General features: G+C 42.3%; 2 protein-coding genes across 3 annotated transcripts in view; both read right to left on the reverse strand.

Annotated features, from left to right (window-relative positions):
• Positions 1-1,802: 1,802 nt before the first annotated feature.
• Positions 1,803-8,552, reverse strand: REM1 (RRAD and GEM like GTPase 1). Its single transcript, XM_088467154.1, has 5 exons — positions 8,349-8,552; positions 5,459-5,743; positions 3,473-3,546; positions 2,862-3,063; positions 1,803-2,536 (listed from the first exon to the last, which is right to left on the reverse strand). The coding sequence occupies exons 2-5, from the start codon at positions 5,739-5,741 to the stop codon at positions 2,262-2,264; spliced, it is 834 nt and encodes a 277-aa protein (XP_088323280.1). The 5' UTR covers positions 5,742-5,743; positions 8,349-8,552; the 3' UTR covers positions 1,803-2,261.
• Positions 8,553-10,430: 1,878 nt separating this feature from the next.
• Positions 10,431-20,230, reverse strand: part of CUNH20orf96 (chromosome unknown C20orf96 homolog) — a 99,417-nt gene continuing 89,617 nt past the window's right edge. For both annotated transcript variants that reach the window (XM_088467156.1, XM_088467155.1), the window contains exon 10: positions 10,431-11,077. In XM_088467156.1, coding sequence (XP_088323282.1) covers positions 11,017-11,077 — 61 coding nt within the window. In that variant the 3' untranslated portion in view covers positions 10,431-11,016. The remainder of the gene's footprint in view (positions 11,078-20,230) is intronic.

The raw sequence follows: 20,230 nt of genomic DNA on the forward strand, positions 1-20,230 counted from the left end.
TGTTCCCAGAATGCAATATGAACATGCATAGACAAGGCATGCAACCACTTGCCCTTCTACCACAACTGGACAGACACAGGTTGCATACTTCTGATTTTGTCCATCTATTCAACCAATTGGATAGTTTTCACTGTATAAAGAGCAGGGAATGTTTCACAAGGCCCTTGCATAAAGAGCAATATAATAGCTCTCTGTGGAGAACTCTGGACCTGATTCAGAGGGGATGCGGTCAGAATGCCGACTGCTGGGATTCTGGCGGTCAGAATGCCGACACCGGAATCCCAACACTTGTCAGAATACTGGCGCTGGCACCCTGACCGCCGTAATCCCAAAGGTAATTACTGGGGATAGGGGGAGGTTTAGGATAAGGGGTTAGGGTTAAGCACTAGGGGGAGGGTTAGGCTGCGGGGGGAGGGAGGTTAGGTTTAGACACTAGTGGGGGAGGACAGGTTTAGGCACCGGGGAGGGAAGGTTATGGGTAGGGTAAGGTTAGGGTTACTTACCTAGGGGCGTAGGCATTCTAACCTGGTTGGTATTCCGGCGTCGGGTTTCTGACCCCCAGGATCTATAGTGCTGGCATCCCGTACCCAACCTAATTCAGAGTTGTACACTAAGACAGTGGCTGTGTCTTTGTACACAAAACTATATGCTAATGTCGCAGATCCTTCGAGTATCAATTTTCTCAGAAACCCTATGGTCGTGCATAAAGGCAGTGGGAACTGAGACACCTGAGCCATTTTACCTCCCCAAATCTCCCTATCAATCACACTGCGAGTAAATAGTCGCTGCGAGCAACGATGGTAATGTGCCTTGACGCATGCTCCGTGCAACTCAGATGCATGCTCAGATTACTGATAATCGCTCAACTGCGAAAATATCGGCATTGCATACAACTCTGAATGAGGTCCCCGTACTGTTGCCCATATATAATACAAGTGTTACCAACAAAGATTTATATACATGAATTTAAACATGTATGTATGAACTACTTTTCGCTCCACACTTAATTATAGCTTTTTAAATTGAACCAAACTTTGAATAATTTCTCCGTAATGTCCAACAATGCCTGTCTGCCCTGTGTAAAAATCAATGTGCGGCTGAATACCATGTACATAGCCTACACCAATGTGAATAAAGACTTTAATCAAGTTAGAACGACAAGAGCGGAACAATAAGATATACAGAATTGCCTGGAAACCACACTACTGATGTGATCCCAGATTCCTCTACATGAGTCACAGGGCACCAAGTACTGTAGTGTTTCCACTGACTTCCAATCTGTTACATGCATATAGCAACTGTTCTTTCAGCATACTAAATCCCAGTTTATTGGGTACTAGAAGCACCCCTCAGAATAGAACTGCCATCCTGACAGAGCACAGGCTACTGTTTTCCTACTGCTTGTTCAGTGAATATTCTATCCCCACCTTTATTGAACACAGACCACTGTTGCCAGCCTGTTCTCAGAGGAGATCATTACTTGCACACCACTCACTCCATCACCGAGTTCCTCACTAGAGTAATACATTATTCACCCTCAGTAGATGGGAAATATCCTCTTCACTGTACAGAACTTTAAACAGTGTATAAGCAATTCATTCCCCTCCCTCCTCTCTCTCTCCACTGTCTATCCATACAGTCTCTCTCGGTCTCCTTTCATAAACATTGAGCTCAAATTTTCCACTGTTTGGTCAGTGCTGGATTAGAGGGAGCTGGGTGAAATTCCATGAGATCCTAAAAGGGGAGAGAGGTGGGAGAGAGGGAGAGGGAAAGATGGAACAAAGGAGAGAAGAGACACAGGACAGCTTCCTGCACTTTTCTTTAAGTACAGTATTAAAGTGGAAACGTTTATGATTACAACAGTTGATCCTGAGATGTGGTCCATGTGTATGATTGTCTTGAAGACAGTTACGTAAAAAAAGAAAAAGAAAAGAAAGTTTCTGTCCTCCATAAGTGGTCCTATTAATCAAGTTACAATAGTGCAATAAAGAAAAAAAAAGTGAAATGTGCAACAGAACAGTCACAAAAATGAATTTACATCCTTTAAATTGTCCAAGTGAAAGCAGTTGTTTATTTGGCTTGTGCTGAATGATTGCCAGTCTTTATGAGATTGTTCCTGCAGGATATCCATTTCCTGGTTAATTCCCAGTAAGTGAATCAGGCTGTGCACTACTTCATTCTCGGCCAGAGATGGAATACGATGGCCTATAAGTTTGTCATGCTCTGAGTTTGCAGGTCCTCAATAACCATAAATTAATCATTCAGAGAACGGACAGGTCGTGACAGGAGCGTGAATGTACCCTCAGGACGGTCTTGCTGTTTCGGGTTACAAGCCGGTCCAGAAACCTGCGTGCCCTCTTGCTAAGGCTTTCTTTGCGCTGACTCCGCACCCGATAACTTTCGGATGTATCAGCTCCATCTCTTCGAAGCCGGATCTGTCGCACTATCCCCTCAAACAGCTCTTGGACATTGTGCTGTAGGGCAGCTGAAGTCTCAATGAATTTACAGTCAAACACCACGGCACAGGCACGACCCTCTGTGGAAAAAAAATCATGTAAATGCTAAAAGGCGATCAATTGTACAGCGCAACGGAATATTCTGGCGCTATATAAGTAAATATAACTAAACATAGTAATAAATATGGAAGGGGAACATACAGGTAGTGGCCAGAGACTGCAGCCTGAGGCAAGGCAGGGAGTGGAATATCAAGATAACTTGGAAATAACACATTAAGCAGTCTGACAGATCTGGAGTAGCAGATAAGAGGAAGCAGTATTTGGCAGAGCATGACTGAAATTGAATAGAGCCTTTGGGAAGCTGTCACATTATTATACTGGTTTCACTATTTCGCAATCACTCACCTTCCACAGACACTTCACGGCTGCGGACTAGGTCTGTCTTATTCCCTACCAGGATTATTGGAATATTTTCATACTGACGTGTGCGTCTCAGCTGGATTCTTAACTCTGAGGCACTTTCAAAGCTGGAGCGGTCTGTGATTGAATAGACAATGATATATGCATGGCCCACACGCATGGCACTCTCCAATCCAGCAAATGGCTTCTAAAAAAAACATAGTGGTAAATACTTAGTGCAATGCACAGTAACACCCCATGCCTCCACTTACCTGCAGACCTACATAGACATTTTACATCCCCCTACAGGCCACTTTTTCTATGATGCCCCATACTACCAGCCTATTACCACCAAACTTAGAAACATAGAAACGGAATTTGATGGCAGATAAGAACCACTTTCCCATCTAGTCTGCCCTTTTTTACCTTATGGTAACATAGAAACACCCACTATATTCCATATAGAATGAAAGAAATTAAATTGAAATAATTCAGCTTTAATAAGTAAATAATAAAATAATAGTATACAAAAAAAGATGTGCAACTGAGCAGAGTACCACTGTGTCTGTCAACTTATGTCACGGCCTGTAGTCTTCCAAAAATCCAGGTTTGTTTACCTGAACCTCACAGATGTCCATTAGAAGCAGACAGGTATCCTCACCATCTACCGTCATTGTGCACTGGTACAGCTCTGAAAGAAGATATATTTTACTAGTTTTGTAACTTGAACATTGATTTATGCCTAATGGCAATACAATAATTGTCCAATAATATATATTATATATATATATATATATATTAAATCCTTATCTATTTTAGACAATAAGCAATTAATTTAGAATGCTGATATTGCTCCCACCACTTCAAATTTAATGGAACATTTTTCTTTATCCCTGTGATCTATTGGCAATTATAGACCCAAAGCTAAACACACTCAGGAGGGGTAGAGCTACAATGCAAGATCTCAATATGTATGTAGTGGAGGCAGTCATTTTGTGCGCTGAACCAATTCTCACAAGCTGCCTATGAATTCATCAGCATCAATGACAAATTAGGCGTCAGAAATGGACGCTAATGGAATTTTCACGCAGATCGAGCGATTGTTTGCCATTGCACATGCGTATGCACTGTACTGCGCATGCGCTGTGATCGCATTTCCATTACGCACGCACAGAGAAATCCATCAGTAAGTGAGTGACAGACTGCCAGCATTTGGGGGTGGTAATGGGGAGCGGTCTTAAAAACGCAGGCGTGCTTGTCCATTTAAACGCCGTTACATGGGCGTGCATAAATTACCCACTGCGATTGCATATGCAGGTCTGCATGTCAGAAGAACCCCATGGCTCAGGTCAGACCTGCCACAAGGGTAAGATGGCTGCTGATGTGCTTTGCTGTTACTGTTGTTTACGTAGGTATGCGTCGTTGTACGCAGGTAAGAAGGCAGCTGTGGGCGTCTTTATGCTCAGGTGATCTTTGCTAAGATTAGCATATTTTCACAGCTGCGTTGTGTTTTAAAAAGCAGTTGCGATGGCATAAGCATCCGTCTATGAATCAGGCCCATAGTACAAGGATAATTGATTGGTAAAATACTGAGTGCTACCCACAAAATGGCTCTATGAAGGTCAGTACGAAGGTCAAATTGGACACTCTGCAGCACAAATACAGCATTAGACCTGCTGTGTGAGTAGATTACCTGAACACAAAACACTTTCCATACACAGTACATTGTATAATGAAAGGAAATAAATTATGTAAAAACTGAGCCATCATTAGACAGCCTGGTACATTTATAGAATTACCCTATTCCCCACAGCAGGGCTGGTTTGTGCATGATGTTTTTGCAGATAGTGCCAACCTCCATCTTCCCATAGAGACATCTGCCGGAACTGGTTATCCCTATAGCAGGGAAACCCGAACCCCATGCTATTGATCAGGCTGTCATAGTGGAAACCAGAGACAACTCTCTATGATAGGAGATTGTTGATCTGGTGGGAAGAGAGGCATTTATGTTTTTATAACATGGCCCTGTACATGGGATCCCATTTAGTACAGATGGTGAGAGCAACTGCAAAAGCACCAAATGGGTCCCACTATTTACAGTGCATCCTGAAAATATTTTTACACCTCTCCGCATTATAGGGTGCACTTTCAGGGGCTACTGCCGAGCACAGAGAGTTGGCATGGTAGTGTATGAGCACTGAGCAAATAGGCACTGATGCAAACCAAGAGTGTATTACGCATTGAGTGTGCTTCATGAATTAGGCTTGTATCACAGAGAACAGGTACCCTACAATGGAATGAGGACTGAGCTGACTGACTAGCAACCACAACTGTTTGTGGATGGGCATCAAGTTTTGATAATTGATGTCTAACTACAAGGGAAGGGAAACACAAGGCAAAGCCACCATAGTGATCTCAGGACAGATCAATTAGCTATGTCATCATTCCTGCCACCCAGACACTGAAGATTTTCAAGCAAACTGCAGCTTCCTTCTAATTTTATTCCCTTTAATGAGGCCATCAGTGCCATATGACCAGATGCAAGGTTTAGTGTGCAGCAAAATGACGCGCAGCAAACACTCTGAGTCCCTTCCTGCTCTTACCTTGTTGTTGTTCTTGTGTATCTCTGTCTTGCTCTCTTCTGAAAATACCAATCAGACTGGACTTCCCAACCCCGGGATCTCCGAGCAGGACAACCCTGAAGAAGCCCTCAGATGTTCCATCTGAGTATGCTGACTCAAATGATTCACAACCATGAGGCTCAAGTATGGGCTTTAGGAGTGTGGGCACCTCCATTACGAGATTAGTGGTCTGTAAGCGGTTCTGGTGTGCACAAGGCAAGGGTGTGCTTGCTCTCCTCCGCAAGGGGGCACGAGTGGCACACATCTCTATAAGTACAAAAATAATAACTCATCATACACTTTGCATACTCGATCTCCAGTTATAAACCAATAACTATATTGTCAATTAGGATTAGGTGCTGACTAGACCAGTGGTTCCCAAACTGTGTGACGCGGCACCCTGGGGTGCCTCGGGACACTTGCAGGGGTGCCTCAGGTTGGTGGTCCATCACCAAATCAATTATTTATGGTCAATTTAATGTAAATATGTGGACAAACAGAAGCACAAACCTGTCACCCACTACATAACTCAACATAAGGATGACAGGTAGTACTATTTACGTCACTGTACTACTTCACTACATTTCTTTCTGAATTTCTCAATAACAAACGTTTGGCTTAGGGCTGCCGTGAAAACAATTCTGATGCACTAGGGTGTCGTGATTCAAAAAAGTTTGGGAACCACTGGACTAGACCATTGCCATGTTGAAATTTATGAAAACTGGTTGGGCATAAAAAAAATTATTTAATCTATAGCAACCAGTCATATATTTTACTTTCTAAACTATATTACAAATATGTCAGAAACTGATTATTACAAGTTAAAATATTAGTGTAGCAGTCACAAGTTACACTGGTAGTAAGTAATGGATAGAGGGAGCACTGATTTAACTGTCAGACAATGTGTTGAGATACTTGTGACTTCACATGCGGAGCATTTACACAGCCCTGAGATAATGTGCAGAGCATTTAGATGCTGGTCATTGAGATATGAGATAGCTTTGTACACAGAAATTGCTGCTAAATAATGGACAGAGCTTTGCATTAGCTCTGAAATAATGTGCAGTGTACTGACATAGGGCCTGATTTAGATTTGGGAATAGAGTACAATATGCTGAGTACAGTAAGGGCATGTTTGTTTCTTTGTGAAAATATGCAGGGCGACAGAGTAGCAGACCAACAGACAGAGATGTAAACACGCCTGTAAAAGACCTATCAATTGCGGGGTACCCAAGGGCTGGTGCATATATGCTACCTTTGAATGAATCTCTGAGGGCCTTATGCAAAGATGGACATTAGTGCATGAGTGCTGTGATTTAATTAGGATTTGCAGCTGCGATAATATGCATATGCTAGTTTCAGGCTTCCCCTTATGTACTTCCGAGTACCGGACATTGCAAGCCCTGAGACACCCATTTAATGTCTGTGGATTGTGCAAATCTGCTGGTGGACTAAAACACTCAACCATCGGTGCACCATTGTGGCGACTCTCCAGTAATGCTAGTGACTGCAGGGTGCCATTCCACACCCCTAGTTACAGCCCTGTTGTGGGGGCCCCTATAAAATAAATTGTCAATATATGCTGGCATTGCTATTAAAAAGTATGTGTAATTACGCCCAGCACTACAAATGTGTTAAACACACTGTAGTACTCCCAGTTCACATTATGCCACAGTCAGAAACTACAGTTCACATAATGCCATAGTGCCCTCCAAACTGGTGATGTAGGTGTGTGGGCACCCGCGTGTGGCGCTCCCTGGACAACTGCCACGGCTGCCCTGTTATTAATCCAGCACTGCTGATAGCTGCGAAATAACATACAGTTCACTAAGATTGCAGCTGGATAATGTGTACAGCACTGAGATAGTTGTGTGATAATAATGTGTAGATCATTGGGATAACTGCGAAATAACTTGCAGAGATGTATTGTGCAGAGCATTGAGATAAATGTGAGATAATACAGAGGCCACTGAGATCGTTGTCAGTTTATGTGTAGGGCATTATGACAGCTGTATTATCATGTACAGAGACCAGTGGTAGCTGTGAAACATACTACAGTGCATTTATATAACGGTGAGATAATATGTGGGACATTAAGTTAACTGCAAAGTAACATGCAAGGCATTGCTATACTGTAGCTGTAAATTATGATGCAAGGAAGCAAGGTGAACTGAGCTAGAGGACAATGTGTAGAACATGGAGATAACTGTGAAATAATATACAGAGCTTAGAGCTACTGTAGTTAAATAATATACAGAAGATTGAGATAGTGCAGAAGATTGGGATTTCTCAGATAATGTGAATGTGTACAGCAATAAGGGGGATGTGAGATAAGTTATGGACTATTGAGATAGCTGCGAGAATGTGTGGAACATTGATAGAGCCGTGAAATAAGATGTGGTGCATTAAATAACAACCAGAACATTGGAACAGCTGTGAGCAGGACATTGAGAGAGTGGAGATTATGTGCGGAGCATCTATATAGGTGAGAGAATGTGCAGGGCATTGACATAACATGCGGCACATTGAGGCATCTGTGTAATAACATACAGAGGTCTGAGATAGCGGAGAAAAATAATATGTGGAGCATTAAGATATCTGAAAAGTTTGCAGAGAGTCTTGAGCTAACTAGATAATGTTAATTCTAATTCTATTAATAGTAAAATAATAACATGCAGAGACAGCTGAGGTATCGCACACAGGACTGAGAGCTGTGTTTAATATACAGGATAAAGTTCAGGATATGTCACTGCATTACTTCCCTCCATGTTCTAATTTATTCTAAAATATGGACAAACGCAGATCCCTGGACTGATCTCCATCCTACAAGTCAGTCTAATGATTTCAATCTTTAAATTGAATTTGCTCTTACCTCTGCCCCGTGGCGGATGCTGAATCTGTTTTCTTTCTATATGTCCTGAAATCGGTCTCCACTGGTCACTGTAACTTTAAGTGTATAAGACAAGTTTTCTTCTTGATGAATCTCTCTGGAGAATTGTATTTGTGAAGCAATCTGGTCGTAGGACAGTCAGTCTCTGGGCTGCCTCTGCTATATGTGTATGTCTGCCACTGCATCTGGCTCTTATGCTGACATCTGTATCCTGAACTATCACCCCGTTGTGTTTTATACAGCACAAACTATAACAATAAAACTCCTCCTCCTGCATCACCCACAGAACTACACTGTGTAACTACAATGATTAGTTATTACATAATGATAATTAATGCCTACATTTCTTTAAGAAAATAAGTGTTTAGTAATAAAAATACACGGTTCTTTATTACATCGTTCTTTATTACATCGCAGCACACTCCAGTGTTGAAAAAGAGATGTTATCCTTGTGCTATACATCAAGATATTTCCTAGTATTATGTACTATACCTCTCCTGATGGTAAATGGCTGCCATGTATCTCATGCCATGTTGTGACCATTGATCTCAAGTACCCCTTAAACTGTGTGCATTTATTTTAGGTACCTCTGATGTGTATAAAGGTTTTTCAAGAAATCCCTTATATTTTGTAAAAAGTGTATTCATTTGTCTTGAGTGTCTTATTTATTCCTTATACTGTACACTATAATTCTTTGTGTATTTTAACAAGTGGTAGAACACCTTCTGAGGTACCACTGAGAGGTGAGGGTACATGCACCACAGGTTGAGAAACTCTAGTCTACATATAATTAACACTCTATGACAGTCCAATGTGTCAGTACACACTTATTATGTCCACACATGGTATGAACTGCAGAATACCTCCCAATTCAACCTCGCACCTGGCTGGCCAAATTAGACAGATTCAGCTGCTTGTTGCTGGGCCGAGAGCTAGAACCACATGGGGCCTGTGATCGGTAGCTGATAGTACAGCCAGGAGGACAGTATATATCTGATGGCAAGATTTTTTGCATATGCCTTTAAATAATCTGATTGATTTTGGTTGGATCATTTTTGTGAATGCTGATCATGTTGTGGCTGCGACATTGATATCAGTACCTGTCTAGTTTATAACACATTGAAATAGGGTGAGAGTTTATAAATTGTGAGTGATAGTAATACCAATGTAATAGTGTGAGAGGTTACTGCTAAACTCGCATTTTCTAAACTCTCACCCTATTACATTTGGCTCTATATCTGACCAAGCTTCATGTAGCCAACATTTCTAGCCTTTCATTTTATTTTCCATTATAATCACAATTTAAAAACATTTGTTTTTATGTCATGGAGTCCTTGTGAATGAGTCAAAACTATATGTTGCTGGCCTGCTCCTAAAACATTTATCAAAATGTTTTGTTTTTTTTTAAAGTGAAATTTCTTACATTAAAAACAAAATATGAAAGGAGTGGAGGGCTTCTTTAGAAAATAGGGAGTTTATATACAACACTTAAATAGCTCAATACAAGCTGACATAATGAAAATCTTTGAAACTACTGAATGGTCTCTGAACAGAAAACTGTCGGCCTCACCAACATAGGCAGATGAGTAGATTTTCACCCCCCCCTCCTTAAATTACATGGATAGGCTTACCGGTCTTGGCAGAATGTGTGGTAAGCTTCATAACATAAAGGTATTATGATTATAGACTTTACAGGTTGCGGAGAGATATAGTAGGTATGAAAATCAGTGACCAGACAGGACCATAACCCCCCCATTCTCCCCTTTCCCTTCCTTTTCTCCCTTTACTTTACTTATATCGCTTGGATCATTTTTATATATTGTATGATTTGTTATGATTACAGCAAATTACGTTGGTAACTTAATTGAGTTTATCTTGCTAATTGAATTCTCTGTGTTTTATTGTAGAATTCCATTTTACTTATGTATACCAACTGATATGTGTAAAAAACATTTTTTGCAAAAGTTCAATAAAAAAGATTTGTAAAAAAACAAAAATAAAAAAAAACAAAATATGACATCAAATTCACTCAGTTTTTCTTAACAGTCTATGATGTAGGAGAGAAAATCCTTTATTGAATTTCACATTAAACAGTTGACCTTACTTTTCTAATGCCTATTTTATGACCACAACCTATAAAATTGCTGTTTTGATATCTTGAAGATTAAAATATATGTATGTTTGTTTCATGCATTTCCTTATATATAAGTTACTTAGCTTCCTGGAAATGTGCTTTTTTCTAAAAACATGTTTTTTTAATGTTCTATATACAATATAAAAATGCATTTTCCAATTGAAAGTTCTGCATAACCTAAATGACATGATAAATTAACATGAAAACACATGCTGTAATATACACATAAGTAAGAGTTTTTATACCCAAGATGTTGACGGTCTAGGTAACCTTGTTAAACATATCATTACAACTGCTCTCTGCAGGCAGCCATTTTAGGCTCAGAAAGTTCCCGATAGTGCTCAGTCATTTTATGGAGTCTGACATTTTTACCACTGATAAGGTGCTACTCTTACATACAACAGACAGACAAAATGAAAAACTCCTTGTTATTTAGTCACCAGCAGTTTCATGGTCACTTCAAGATATACTGTAAGTACAAGATTTAAGTCGTGCCAGGTATCCACGTACCTGGCACTAAATCGGCATTTCCTGGTTGAGTGGAATATTGAGGATCACATCTTCATCAGGAGTACATCTGGAGGTTGGACAGAAGTTCTCAGTCAATACACACACTCTACAAATACACATTATTACAATAAGAAAAAAAGAAACAATGTGCACAAGATTTTCAGTAACTACTAAAAAAAAAAATCTAATGGCAGGATACAGATATGTCCTCCTTCGTCTTTGCTGCAGTCTCACCAAACAGCCCGTCTTGGTGTGCCCCGTCCTGTGAGACTCTGCTAGCGCCATGTGTCTTTTTTGCATTTTTTTTTTTTTTTGTGTCTAAGTCGCAATGCGATGCAACTAGGCCTGATTAATTTGATAGGTGACATTTGTATATCTGTGTGTGACTGAGAGGGGTATCCAATTAGCAGCACTAACGTAGCACTGCTAAATGATCGCAGTGGGACTATCCTATTAGCCCCGAAGTGCCGCCCGATGCCAGCACTTATCGTGGATATTTTTTGGGACCTGATGTGTCCTGAAAAATAATCCACGATAAGTGCCGTTTTTTCACCACCTAAATGGCAAAAACACACAGGTCCGCAAGCTTATTGCGAGTTCTATGTGTTTTAGGGAGAATTGTCCTATTATTTTGACTGAAATAATAGGATAGGGTGAAAAAAACCATTGGCAAAAAACGGGGATAATCCCTGTTTTTTGCCGATCGCAGCTATCCATTAGCGCCTGAACTATGTTCCGGGCTAATTGGATACTGCTAAGAGTCTCTCAATCAGCATGCAAAGTGGTATGATGCAGCGGCCGCAGCTTTTTTCCACTCCAAGTGCCATTTATAGCCTCAGTTGCACAGATATACAAGTGTCACATATCAAATTAATCAGCACAGTCTCCTGGTGCAGCGCATTGCGGCTTAGACGAGGAGATGCATGGGACCTGGTGGTTTACTCACGCTAGGCATATTGCGCTGCATGGCATATTGATTCTAGATGAGCGAGCAAGGACACATAAATTATGTATGTTAGAATAAGACTGAATGTCAGTGACCAAGGGATTATTGTAATACAACAGCAATGGAAAATGAAACAATAAAAAAATTATATGGACAAACAAACAAACAAATGAACAAACATAAAACACTGAAACCATATGTTTAAGCTCTTTTAGGAAAAATTGATGGCAGGTCCAAGCAAGCGTGCAGTGGTATGTTAAATCCAATGCGACCTAGCTGTCCCTACCTTAATCTGTGGCTTCTAGTGCTGGCAGCGTGTTGAATTGCCTGCACTGCACAGGAAGCTGCACGAAGTGTAAGTGGGGTAGCGGTGGTTGTGAGCAGCGGCACAGGATGACGTCAACAAGTCAGGAAGATCGTCAAGTTGTAGTCCAGTAATGCTCCACTGTTCTTCCTCCACACTATCTCAGGGTCCAACGCGTTTCGTACCTGCCTAGGTACTTTTTCAAAGTAATAGCCTGTGAGATGCAGGCACAGACGGTGGACCAGGCAAGTTAGTACGTATTTTTAAGGTGGAGATAATTTAAAAGGCAAATCTAGGTTGGCTTTGCCTTTTAAATTATTGACACTTTAAAAATACAGGCTAACTAGTTTTGCTCCTGCATCTTGCAGGCTATTACATAAAGCACTGAGGACCTACGACCGCACGGCCGCCTCGATGTTTAGCCAGTGCGCATGCGTGAGACCCGCTACGACCAACAGCGCCGGTCGTAGCGGGTCTCTTTCCAAAGGGGGCGAGCTGTCAATGTTGAGTGACAGCTCGCCCCGTTTGGAAGGCGGGCCGGGGGGGTGGCAGCCCAAACGGAGGCGTTCCCATTGGAACGCCTACCGTTTGGGGGAGGCCCCACTGACATCACAAGTGATGTCAGTGGAGAGCTTCCGGCTCTGACAGAGCCAGAAGCTCTCCGGGGCTTACGACAAGTGAGACCCTACCCTAGGGTCTCGTCGTAAGCCCCGATGGTTGCGATGGTCTCTGACCATCGCGACCATCACCCGAGCGGTCGTTAGAGCTGTGGGTGTAAACCCACAGCCTAAGGACCGAAACAGAGGCGGGCGGTCAGGATGCAAGCGGCCGCCCAGTTTCTGAGCGACTGCTTGCATCCTCCGACTGCCTCTAAATGAGGGCCTGGGTGTCAATAAATGAGGGATTATTGGTACTGAAAATTTGGAGAACAAAAAATATCTGCACTCAAATTAATAGTAGATAGTTATTGATTAAATTACCCCGTAAGATATGTAGTGTAATATGGGGTATAGTCACAGACGGGGGATCCAGGATTAAACTTGAAATGTAGAAGAAAAGAGAGTGGTTGTATATATTAGGCGCACAAGAGCCACATTGAATAAAACTTCACTTTAATTGAATGTTTAAAACTGTTGTCCCATTTCCACTGGGTAGGGTAAAGCCAACAGTGAAATATTAAGGTTAAAGTCAAAGAAAAAACAAATATATATATATATATATATATATATATATATATAATTATATATACATACATATATATATAAAATGTGCTCAAAGAATAATAGATAGTGTATAAAACAAGTGCCTGTCTACTGTGTCTTATTCATAGGTTGGTCTATCAATATGTAGCTTTTTGCTGGATATAATTTTCCTTCTTTATTACAATCTGTTCACCTGATCTATAGTCAAGCTGTGTATATATGTGGAGAATCTTTATTAATGGTAAGTAGGCTATTTCTCCCCTATTGTTTGAGTATATTTTCATACATCCTTTTTAATTATACCACATATGTTGAGATATTCAGTTTTACATTGGCCTTAGCTGTAGTAAAAACTGATGGATAATTCATACAAGGTGATCCCCCAAATGTTATGTGTATTCAGCTTTAGTTGCAAATATCAATTTAATGGATCATTGGTACAATGCAATCTCCCAAATTTACAAATCCGGAGTGTAGTGACACAAATAATATATGAGCAGTTTTAATGCCTTATTTTTTACACATCAGTACACTGTGGTATAGGATTAGGGAGATCCTGTCACGCCCGAATGTATATAGGCTACAACTGCTGGAACTTGGGCCGGTGGGCAAAGGGTAGCGGGTGAGTGGAAACGGGAAGGCAATATATACGTCCTCTTCATATGTCTCTCCCAGGTGCTGGTGAGACCTACCCCAGGGCGCGGAGTCTGGAACACTTGATGCTATTCACCATTGACCCCTCCAAGCGGTATGTGGGTTTCGCTGCACCAAGTGAACAGGTCACGGCCCCTGAGGCAGGTACCTGGAGAAAACACAGTGACAGATATGGGAGGACAATATAAGCACTGATGAGCAAGGATGATGCTCCAAAGACTGATATGTGAGTTGCACTGGTAATCATCACCTGGTATGGGATGCTGAATAGCGATGGTAATCAGGACTTGGTATGAGACACTGAGTAACGATGGTAATCGATAGTTGGCATGAGATGCTGAGTGGTGACGGTACCCAGCACTTGGTATAAGACACTGAGAATCGATGGTAGTCAGCACTTGGAATGAGACACTAAGAATCGATGGTAATCGATAGTATGAGATGCTGAGTGGCGATGGTAGCCAGCACTTGATATGAAACAACGGGAATCGATGGTAGTCAGCACTTGGTATGAAACACTGAACAGCTGTGGTAATCAGCGCTTGGAATGAATAGCTGAACAGCGGTGGTAGTCACGAGGAGGGTTCACTGGGAAGGAATACTGCGGAGCCTGAGACGCAGTCACAGTAGAAACCACTATAGGAGCGAAGTTGTACAGGCAACTTCCTGCCCTAAAATACCCCTTGGTAGATGGTCATTGGCCAGAGACATCAGCTGACCGACCACAGAACTACCATAGGTGGATACTGATCAGATGACATGAACCAACATGGCGGCACCCAGGACTGCACCTGCAGCAACCACGATGCAGACGTGAAAGCTCTAGCAGACGTCCCCGTGCAGAATACTCAGCCACTACCTGTCTCCACGGCTGACGTCCGGACGGTTAGGAGCCCGAAGACGCCATCGCAGACGTGAGTAACGACCGATCCCAGGCTGCATCCTGACAGTACCCCCTTCTTGTAGGGTGGACTCTGAACATCTAGATCAGTGGTTCCCAAAATTTTTTGAATCACGGCGCCCTAGAGTATCAGAATTGTATTCACTGCACCCTAAGCCAAAAGTTTCTTATAGAGAAACCCAGAAAGAAATGTAGTAACGTGAAGTAAATTGTGCTTACCTGTCATCCTTAGGTTCAGTTATGTGGTGGTGGACAGGTTTGTGCTTGTTTGTCCACATATTTACATTACATTGACCATAAATAATTTGATTTGGTGCAGGACCACCAACTTGAGGCACCCCTGCAAGTGTCCCAAGGCACCCCAGGGTTCCACGGCGCACAGTTTGGGAATCACTGATCTAGATGGTTTATTGGGAAACTTCTTATGAAAGGCTCGACTGAGCTGAGGAGCATAGACATCAGAGGCATAGACCCAGGAGTGTTCTTCAGGGGCATAGCCCTTCCGATCAATCAAATATTGGAGCTGTCCCTGATGAAGACAAGAATCCAGAACTTCTTTAACCTCAAATTCAACTCCACGCTGAGTGTGAACCTGTGGAGTTTTGGGTGGGAATTGTTGAAAACTATTTAAGATTAGAGGTCAAAGCAAAGAAACTGTTAAGGCTCAGAGCAAACAGTGGGGTAAAAAGTCTTGCACAGCCTTGAGGGCTGGAGTATCTTGGCTAGATGCGGCCGTATAGAGGTGGTGCGGCCTTTGGGCTGGTAGCAGCCACAGGGCTAGTTGAGGCCTGTGGGCCAATGAGTGGTGATGCGGCGTTTGGGCCGGTCGCAGCCTCTGGGCTGGATGAGGCCGGATGGCCAAAAAGTTGTAGTGCGGCCTTTGGGCCAGTAGCAGCCCCGGGACTGTTGAAGCCTGTAGGCAAACTAGCTGAGGTGCGGCCTTTGGGCTGGTAGCAGCCTCTGAGCAAGTCTCCCTTGATGACAGACTACTGTGCACCTGGGCTTTGCACAGACAGAATAATCAATGTGTGCACCTTATACTGTACACAGCAGGTAGTAATTATTTCAGAGCCTCAGCAGCAATCAAGACTGGAACTTCAAACAATATGCTGCTACCACAGATCCTAACAGGAGGAAAGAGGAGACTTCAGCGAAAGCTTGTCCGGCGTGCACCCCACACAGCTTTGGCAGCGCGGCGGCTTGTGATAGAAACATGAAAAGAACTGGATAATTTCAAATGTGGAGGTAGACTCAATTTATACACCACCGGGTTAATGACTTTCAAAATTGGATAAGGTCCAATAAATCGTGGAGCAAATTTCATGCTTGACACCCTCATTCTGATATTTTTGGTGGAAAGCCAAACTCTGTCACCAGGTTTCAGTAAATGCACAGCTGTGCGCTACTGGTCCGCAAATCATTGTAATTACTCGTGGTCTTTTTTAAAGAAATTTGAAATTTCTTCCAGATGCCTGAGTAAGATGCCAGAAGATTAGAGACTGCTGGTACCTCCAACGGTGGCAAAATTTGAATTTCTTGCACTCTAGGATGTCTCCCATAAACTGTGAAAAACAGAATAGAATCGGTAGACGTGTGGTAATGGAAGTTGTGTGCAATTCTGCCCATGGCAGAAGATCTTCCCAATCATTGAGAGGAGGATACAAACAGTCTGATGAAGGTTTCAAGTTCTTGATTTACTCATTCTGTTTGCCCGTTAGTCTGCGGGTGATAAGATGAAGAGTACTTTAACTTGATGTGACAAGAAGAATAGAGTGCTCGCCAAAACCTCGCCATGAATTGGCCTCCTGTATCGGACACAATTTTGGATGGGAGGCCATGCAACCGGAAGACTTCTTGAATGGAGATTTTGGCCAACTGAGGGCAGATGGAAGTCCAACAAGTGGAACAAAGTGTGCCATTTTGGAAAAATGGTCAACCACTACCCAGATGGTGTTAAAACCTTTAGATGCAGGCAGATCCGTAATAAAATCCATGGATAGGTGGGACCAGGGTCGGGTGGGAATAGGTAAAGGCCGAAGAATTCCTTGTAATTTCCTCCTAGGTGTTTTATGTTGAGCACACTGGGCACAGGAAGCAATGAATTCCTTCACATCAGAAGACATTGATGGCCACCAATAAGAATGCAAAAGAAGTTTAAAGGTCTTGAGAACCCCAGAATGACCTGCAAACAAGGAAGTATGGGCCCAAGTTAACAGTTGCTTATGAAGACTGGGAGTAACATGTATCTTCCCTGGAGGTGGAGAGTTGAGATGAGTCTGAGCAAAGACCGTGGGTTGCAGAATAAGCTGTGTTTTAGAATTCTTTTCGTCCTCTTCATGGGATAAAAACAAACGAGATAAGGCATCTGCCTTTTTATTAAGGTTACCTGGCCGGAAGACAACCTTAAAGTCAAAGCGGGAAAAAAAAAAGTGACCAGCGAGCTTGTCTGGGGTGGAGCCTTTGTGCTGTTTTGAAATATAATTCATTTTTATGATCTGAAATTATGGTGAATGGGAATTTGGCCCCCTCAAGAAGGTATCTCCACTCCTCTAAAGCCAACTTCTCTGCCAGCAGCTCCTGATCCCCGATAATGTAATTCTTTTCTGCAGGAGAGAAGTTTTTCGAGAAGAAACCACAGGGATGATTCCATCTGTCTGTGGCAAATTGGGAAAGAAACAGATATAAATATAAAACCAGCGCTATGAAAGATGGACGGTGTGATGTAAACACTGTAATTTATTAAAAACAACAAATATGTCTCAAGAATCCCAAAATAAAAAGTCCATATTATGAACCAAAGTGAAAGTCTGTTCCTGTAAATAAAAAGCTGGACCTAGGACAAACTCCAATCCGTCCCAAATAAATGAATGGGGTGCTAATAGGCAGGCACTTATTTACCATGAATTGGTGTAGCAATCTCCAGCACAGTCCTTTGAGCATCTAAGACACAAATTAGTCGGCTGTAGAAGGAATCCAAATGGAAAGTTCCAATATTGCCAGCAAGCCCAAGGAGGAGTATAGCAGAGGCCAAATAATTGTCCAGTAATAATGCAGGAAAACAGAGGAGGCTCAACGCGTTTCACTGGATAAGACTGGCCACCCAGCTTCTTCAGGAGTATGAGAGTATGTCCATTGTTAGCCCTCTTTATACTTAGAGGTAATTAGCCAATCGGTTACACTTGAGATTAATCAATCACATGTTAATACCAAAACACACCATCCATCATCAAAAAACTTGGGAAAGGACTGCTCCAACACCAGCAGAAGATGCATCAACCTCTACAGTAAAAGGCTTTTCCAAATTGGGTTGATTCAAGATGGAGCGAAAGAAAAAGTCCCCTTAAGAGCCTGAAATGCTCTTATAGCAGAGGGAAGCCAAAGTGCAGGGTGAGCTCCTTTTCTCATAAGAGTAGAAATAGGGGAGACAACAGTTGAGAAATTCAAAATAAACATCCGGTAATAATTGGAGAACCCTAAAACTCGCTGGATCCCTTTAAACGTAGTTGGTTAAGGTCAGTCCCGAATGGCATTCAATTTCCCTGGATCCATCTGCAGCGATTCTCCGGAAATTATATGACAAAGAAAGGGCATTGAGGGCTTCTCAAAGATACACTTGGAAGCTTTCAAGATATTCAAAGTGTCCGTCTCTGGTATTGAAAGCAGTCTTCCATTCATTCCCTTCACATATACGGATGAGGTTATATGCACCTCGTAGATCAAGCTTAGTAAAAACGGAGACCCCATGAACTTTATCAAATAACTCTGAGATGGAGCGAGTATCTGACCACTATCTTTTTTTCCAACAAAAAAAACCCCCCTGCACCGGCCGGAGATGAGGATGGTCTAATAAACCCCTTCTTTAAGTTCTCTTGAATATAGTCAGACATGGCGGAGGTCTCTGGTACTGAAAGAGGATATATACAACCTCTTGGAGGGATTTTCCCAGGGATTAAATCTATGCTACAATCCCATTTGCGGTGAGGCGGCAACTGGTCCGCAGCTTTTTCACAAAAAACATCAGAAAAATCCACATAGGGTCCAGGAATAAGGGTTGAATTAGAGACAGATGTCAAAGGAGTTACTGCTGTAGCTTTAAAAAAATAAAGAGACTGGATAGGAGTTACCTTGGAAACACATTTATTTTGACATTGTGAACCCCATGCTATTATTTGCATAGAAGGCCAGTGTGGCGTCTATCTCAAGAATAATCGCCAGGAATGATGTCATGTGAATGTAAATATATATATATATATGTTTATCAAAATGGTTTCTAGGCGGTGTCCTGTACTTGACCTATATTCCTACAAGGCTTAGGGCAGATTTCTCTCTTCCTGGAATCAGGCATCTAGTTAACCATCTCTTATCTCTTGAGATAAATGCCACACCTCCCCCTGAAGATGGACACAGGAGGGACTGAGACACACGTCACAACCTTACCTGTGCACCACTGACTACCTCCTCACTTTTCCGGGAGAGTCCATCAGCATTGCTGTGCTTTGCACCCTTTCTGTGCTAGATGGTGAAGGTGTATTGTTGCAGGGTAAGGCCCCATCGGAGAAGTTTACCATTATCACCAGAGACTCTATTAAGCCATACGAGTGAGTTGTGGTCTGTTATTATGGTAAAGTCTCTTCCATACAGATATGGCTGTAGTTTTTGGAGAGACCATACAATCTCCAAACACTCTTTTTCAATGGTGGCATAGGCCACTTCACGGGGAAGCAGTTTTTTACTTAGGAAAATCACAGGATGCTCTTCCCCCTGCTCATTGACCTGGCTGAGCACAGCACCTAAACCATAATTAGAAGCATTGGTCTGTACAATGAACCTCTATTTGAAATCTGGGGCCTGCAGCACCGGGGACTGAGCTAAAGCTTTCTGTCTTCCTGGAATCAGGCATCTAGTTAACCATCTCTTATCTCTTGAGATAAATGCCACACCTCCCCCTGAAGATGGACACAGGAGGGACTGAGACACACGTCACAGCCTTACCTGTGCACCACTGCAGGGTAAGGCCCCATCAGAGAAGTTTACCATTATCACCAGAGACTCTATTAAGCCATACGAGTGAGTTGTGGTCTGTTATTATGGTAAAGTCTCTTCCATACAGATATGGCTGTAGTTTTTGGAGAGACCATACAATCGCCAAACACTCTTTTTCAATGGTGGCATAGGCCACTTCACGGGGAAGCAGTTTTTTCACACTTTAGGGC

Source organism: Taudactylus pleione, unplaced genomic scaffold, assembly GCF_031769625.1.
Source record: "Taudactylus pleione unplaced genomic scaffold, aTauple2 ptg000069l, whole genome shotgun sequence".
Taxonomy (NCBI): domain Eukaryota; kingdom Metazoa; phylum Chordata; class Amphibia; order Anura; family Myobatrachidae; genus Taudactylus; species Taudactylus pleione.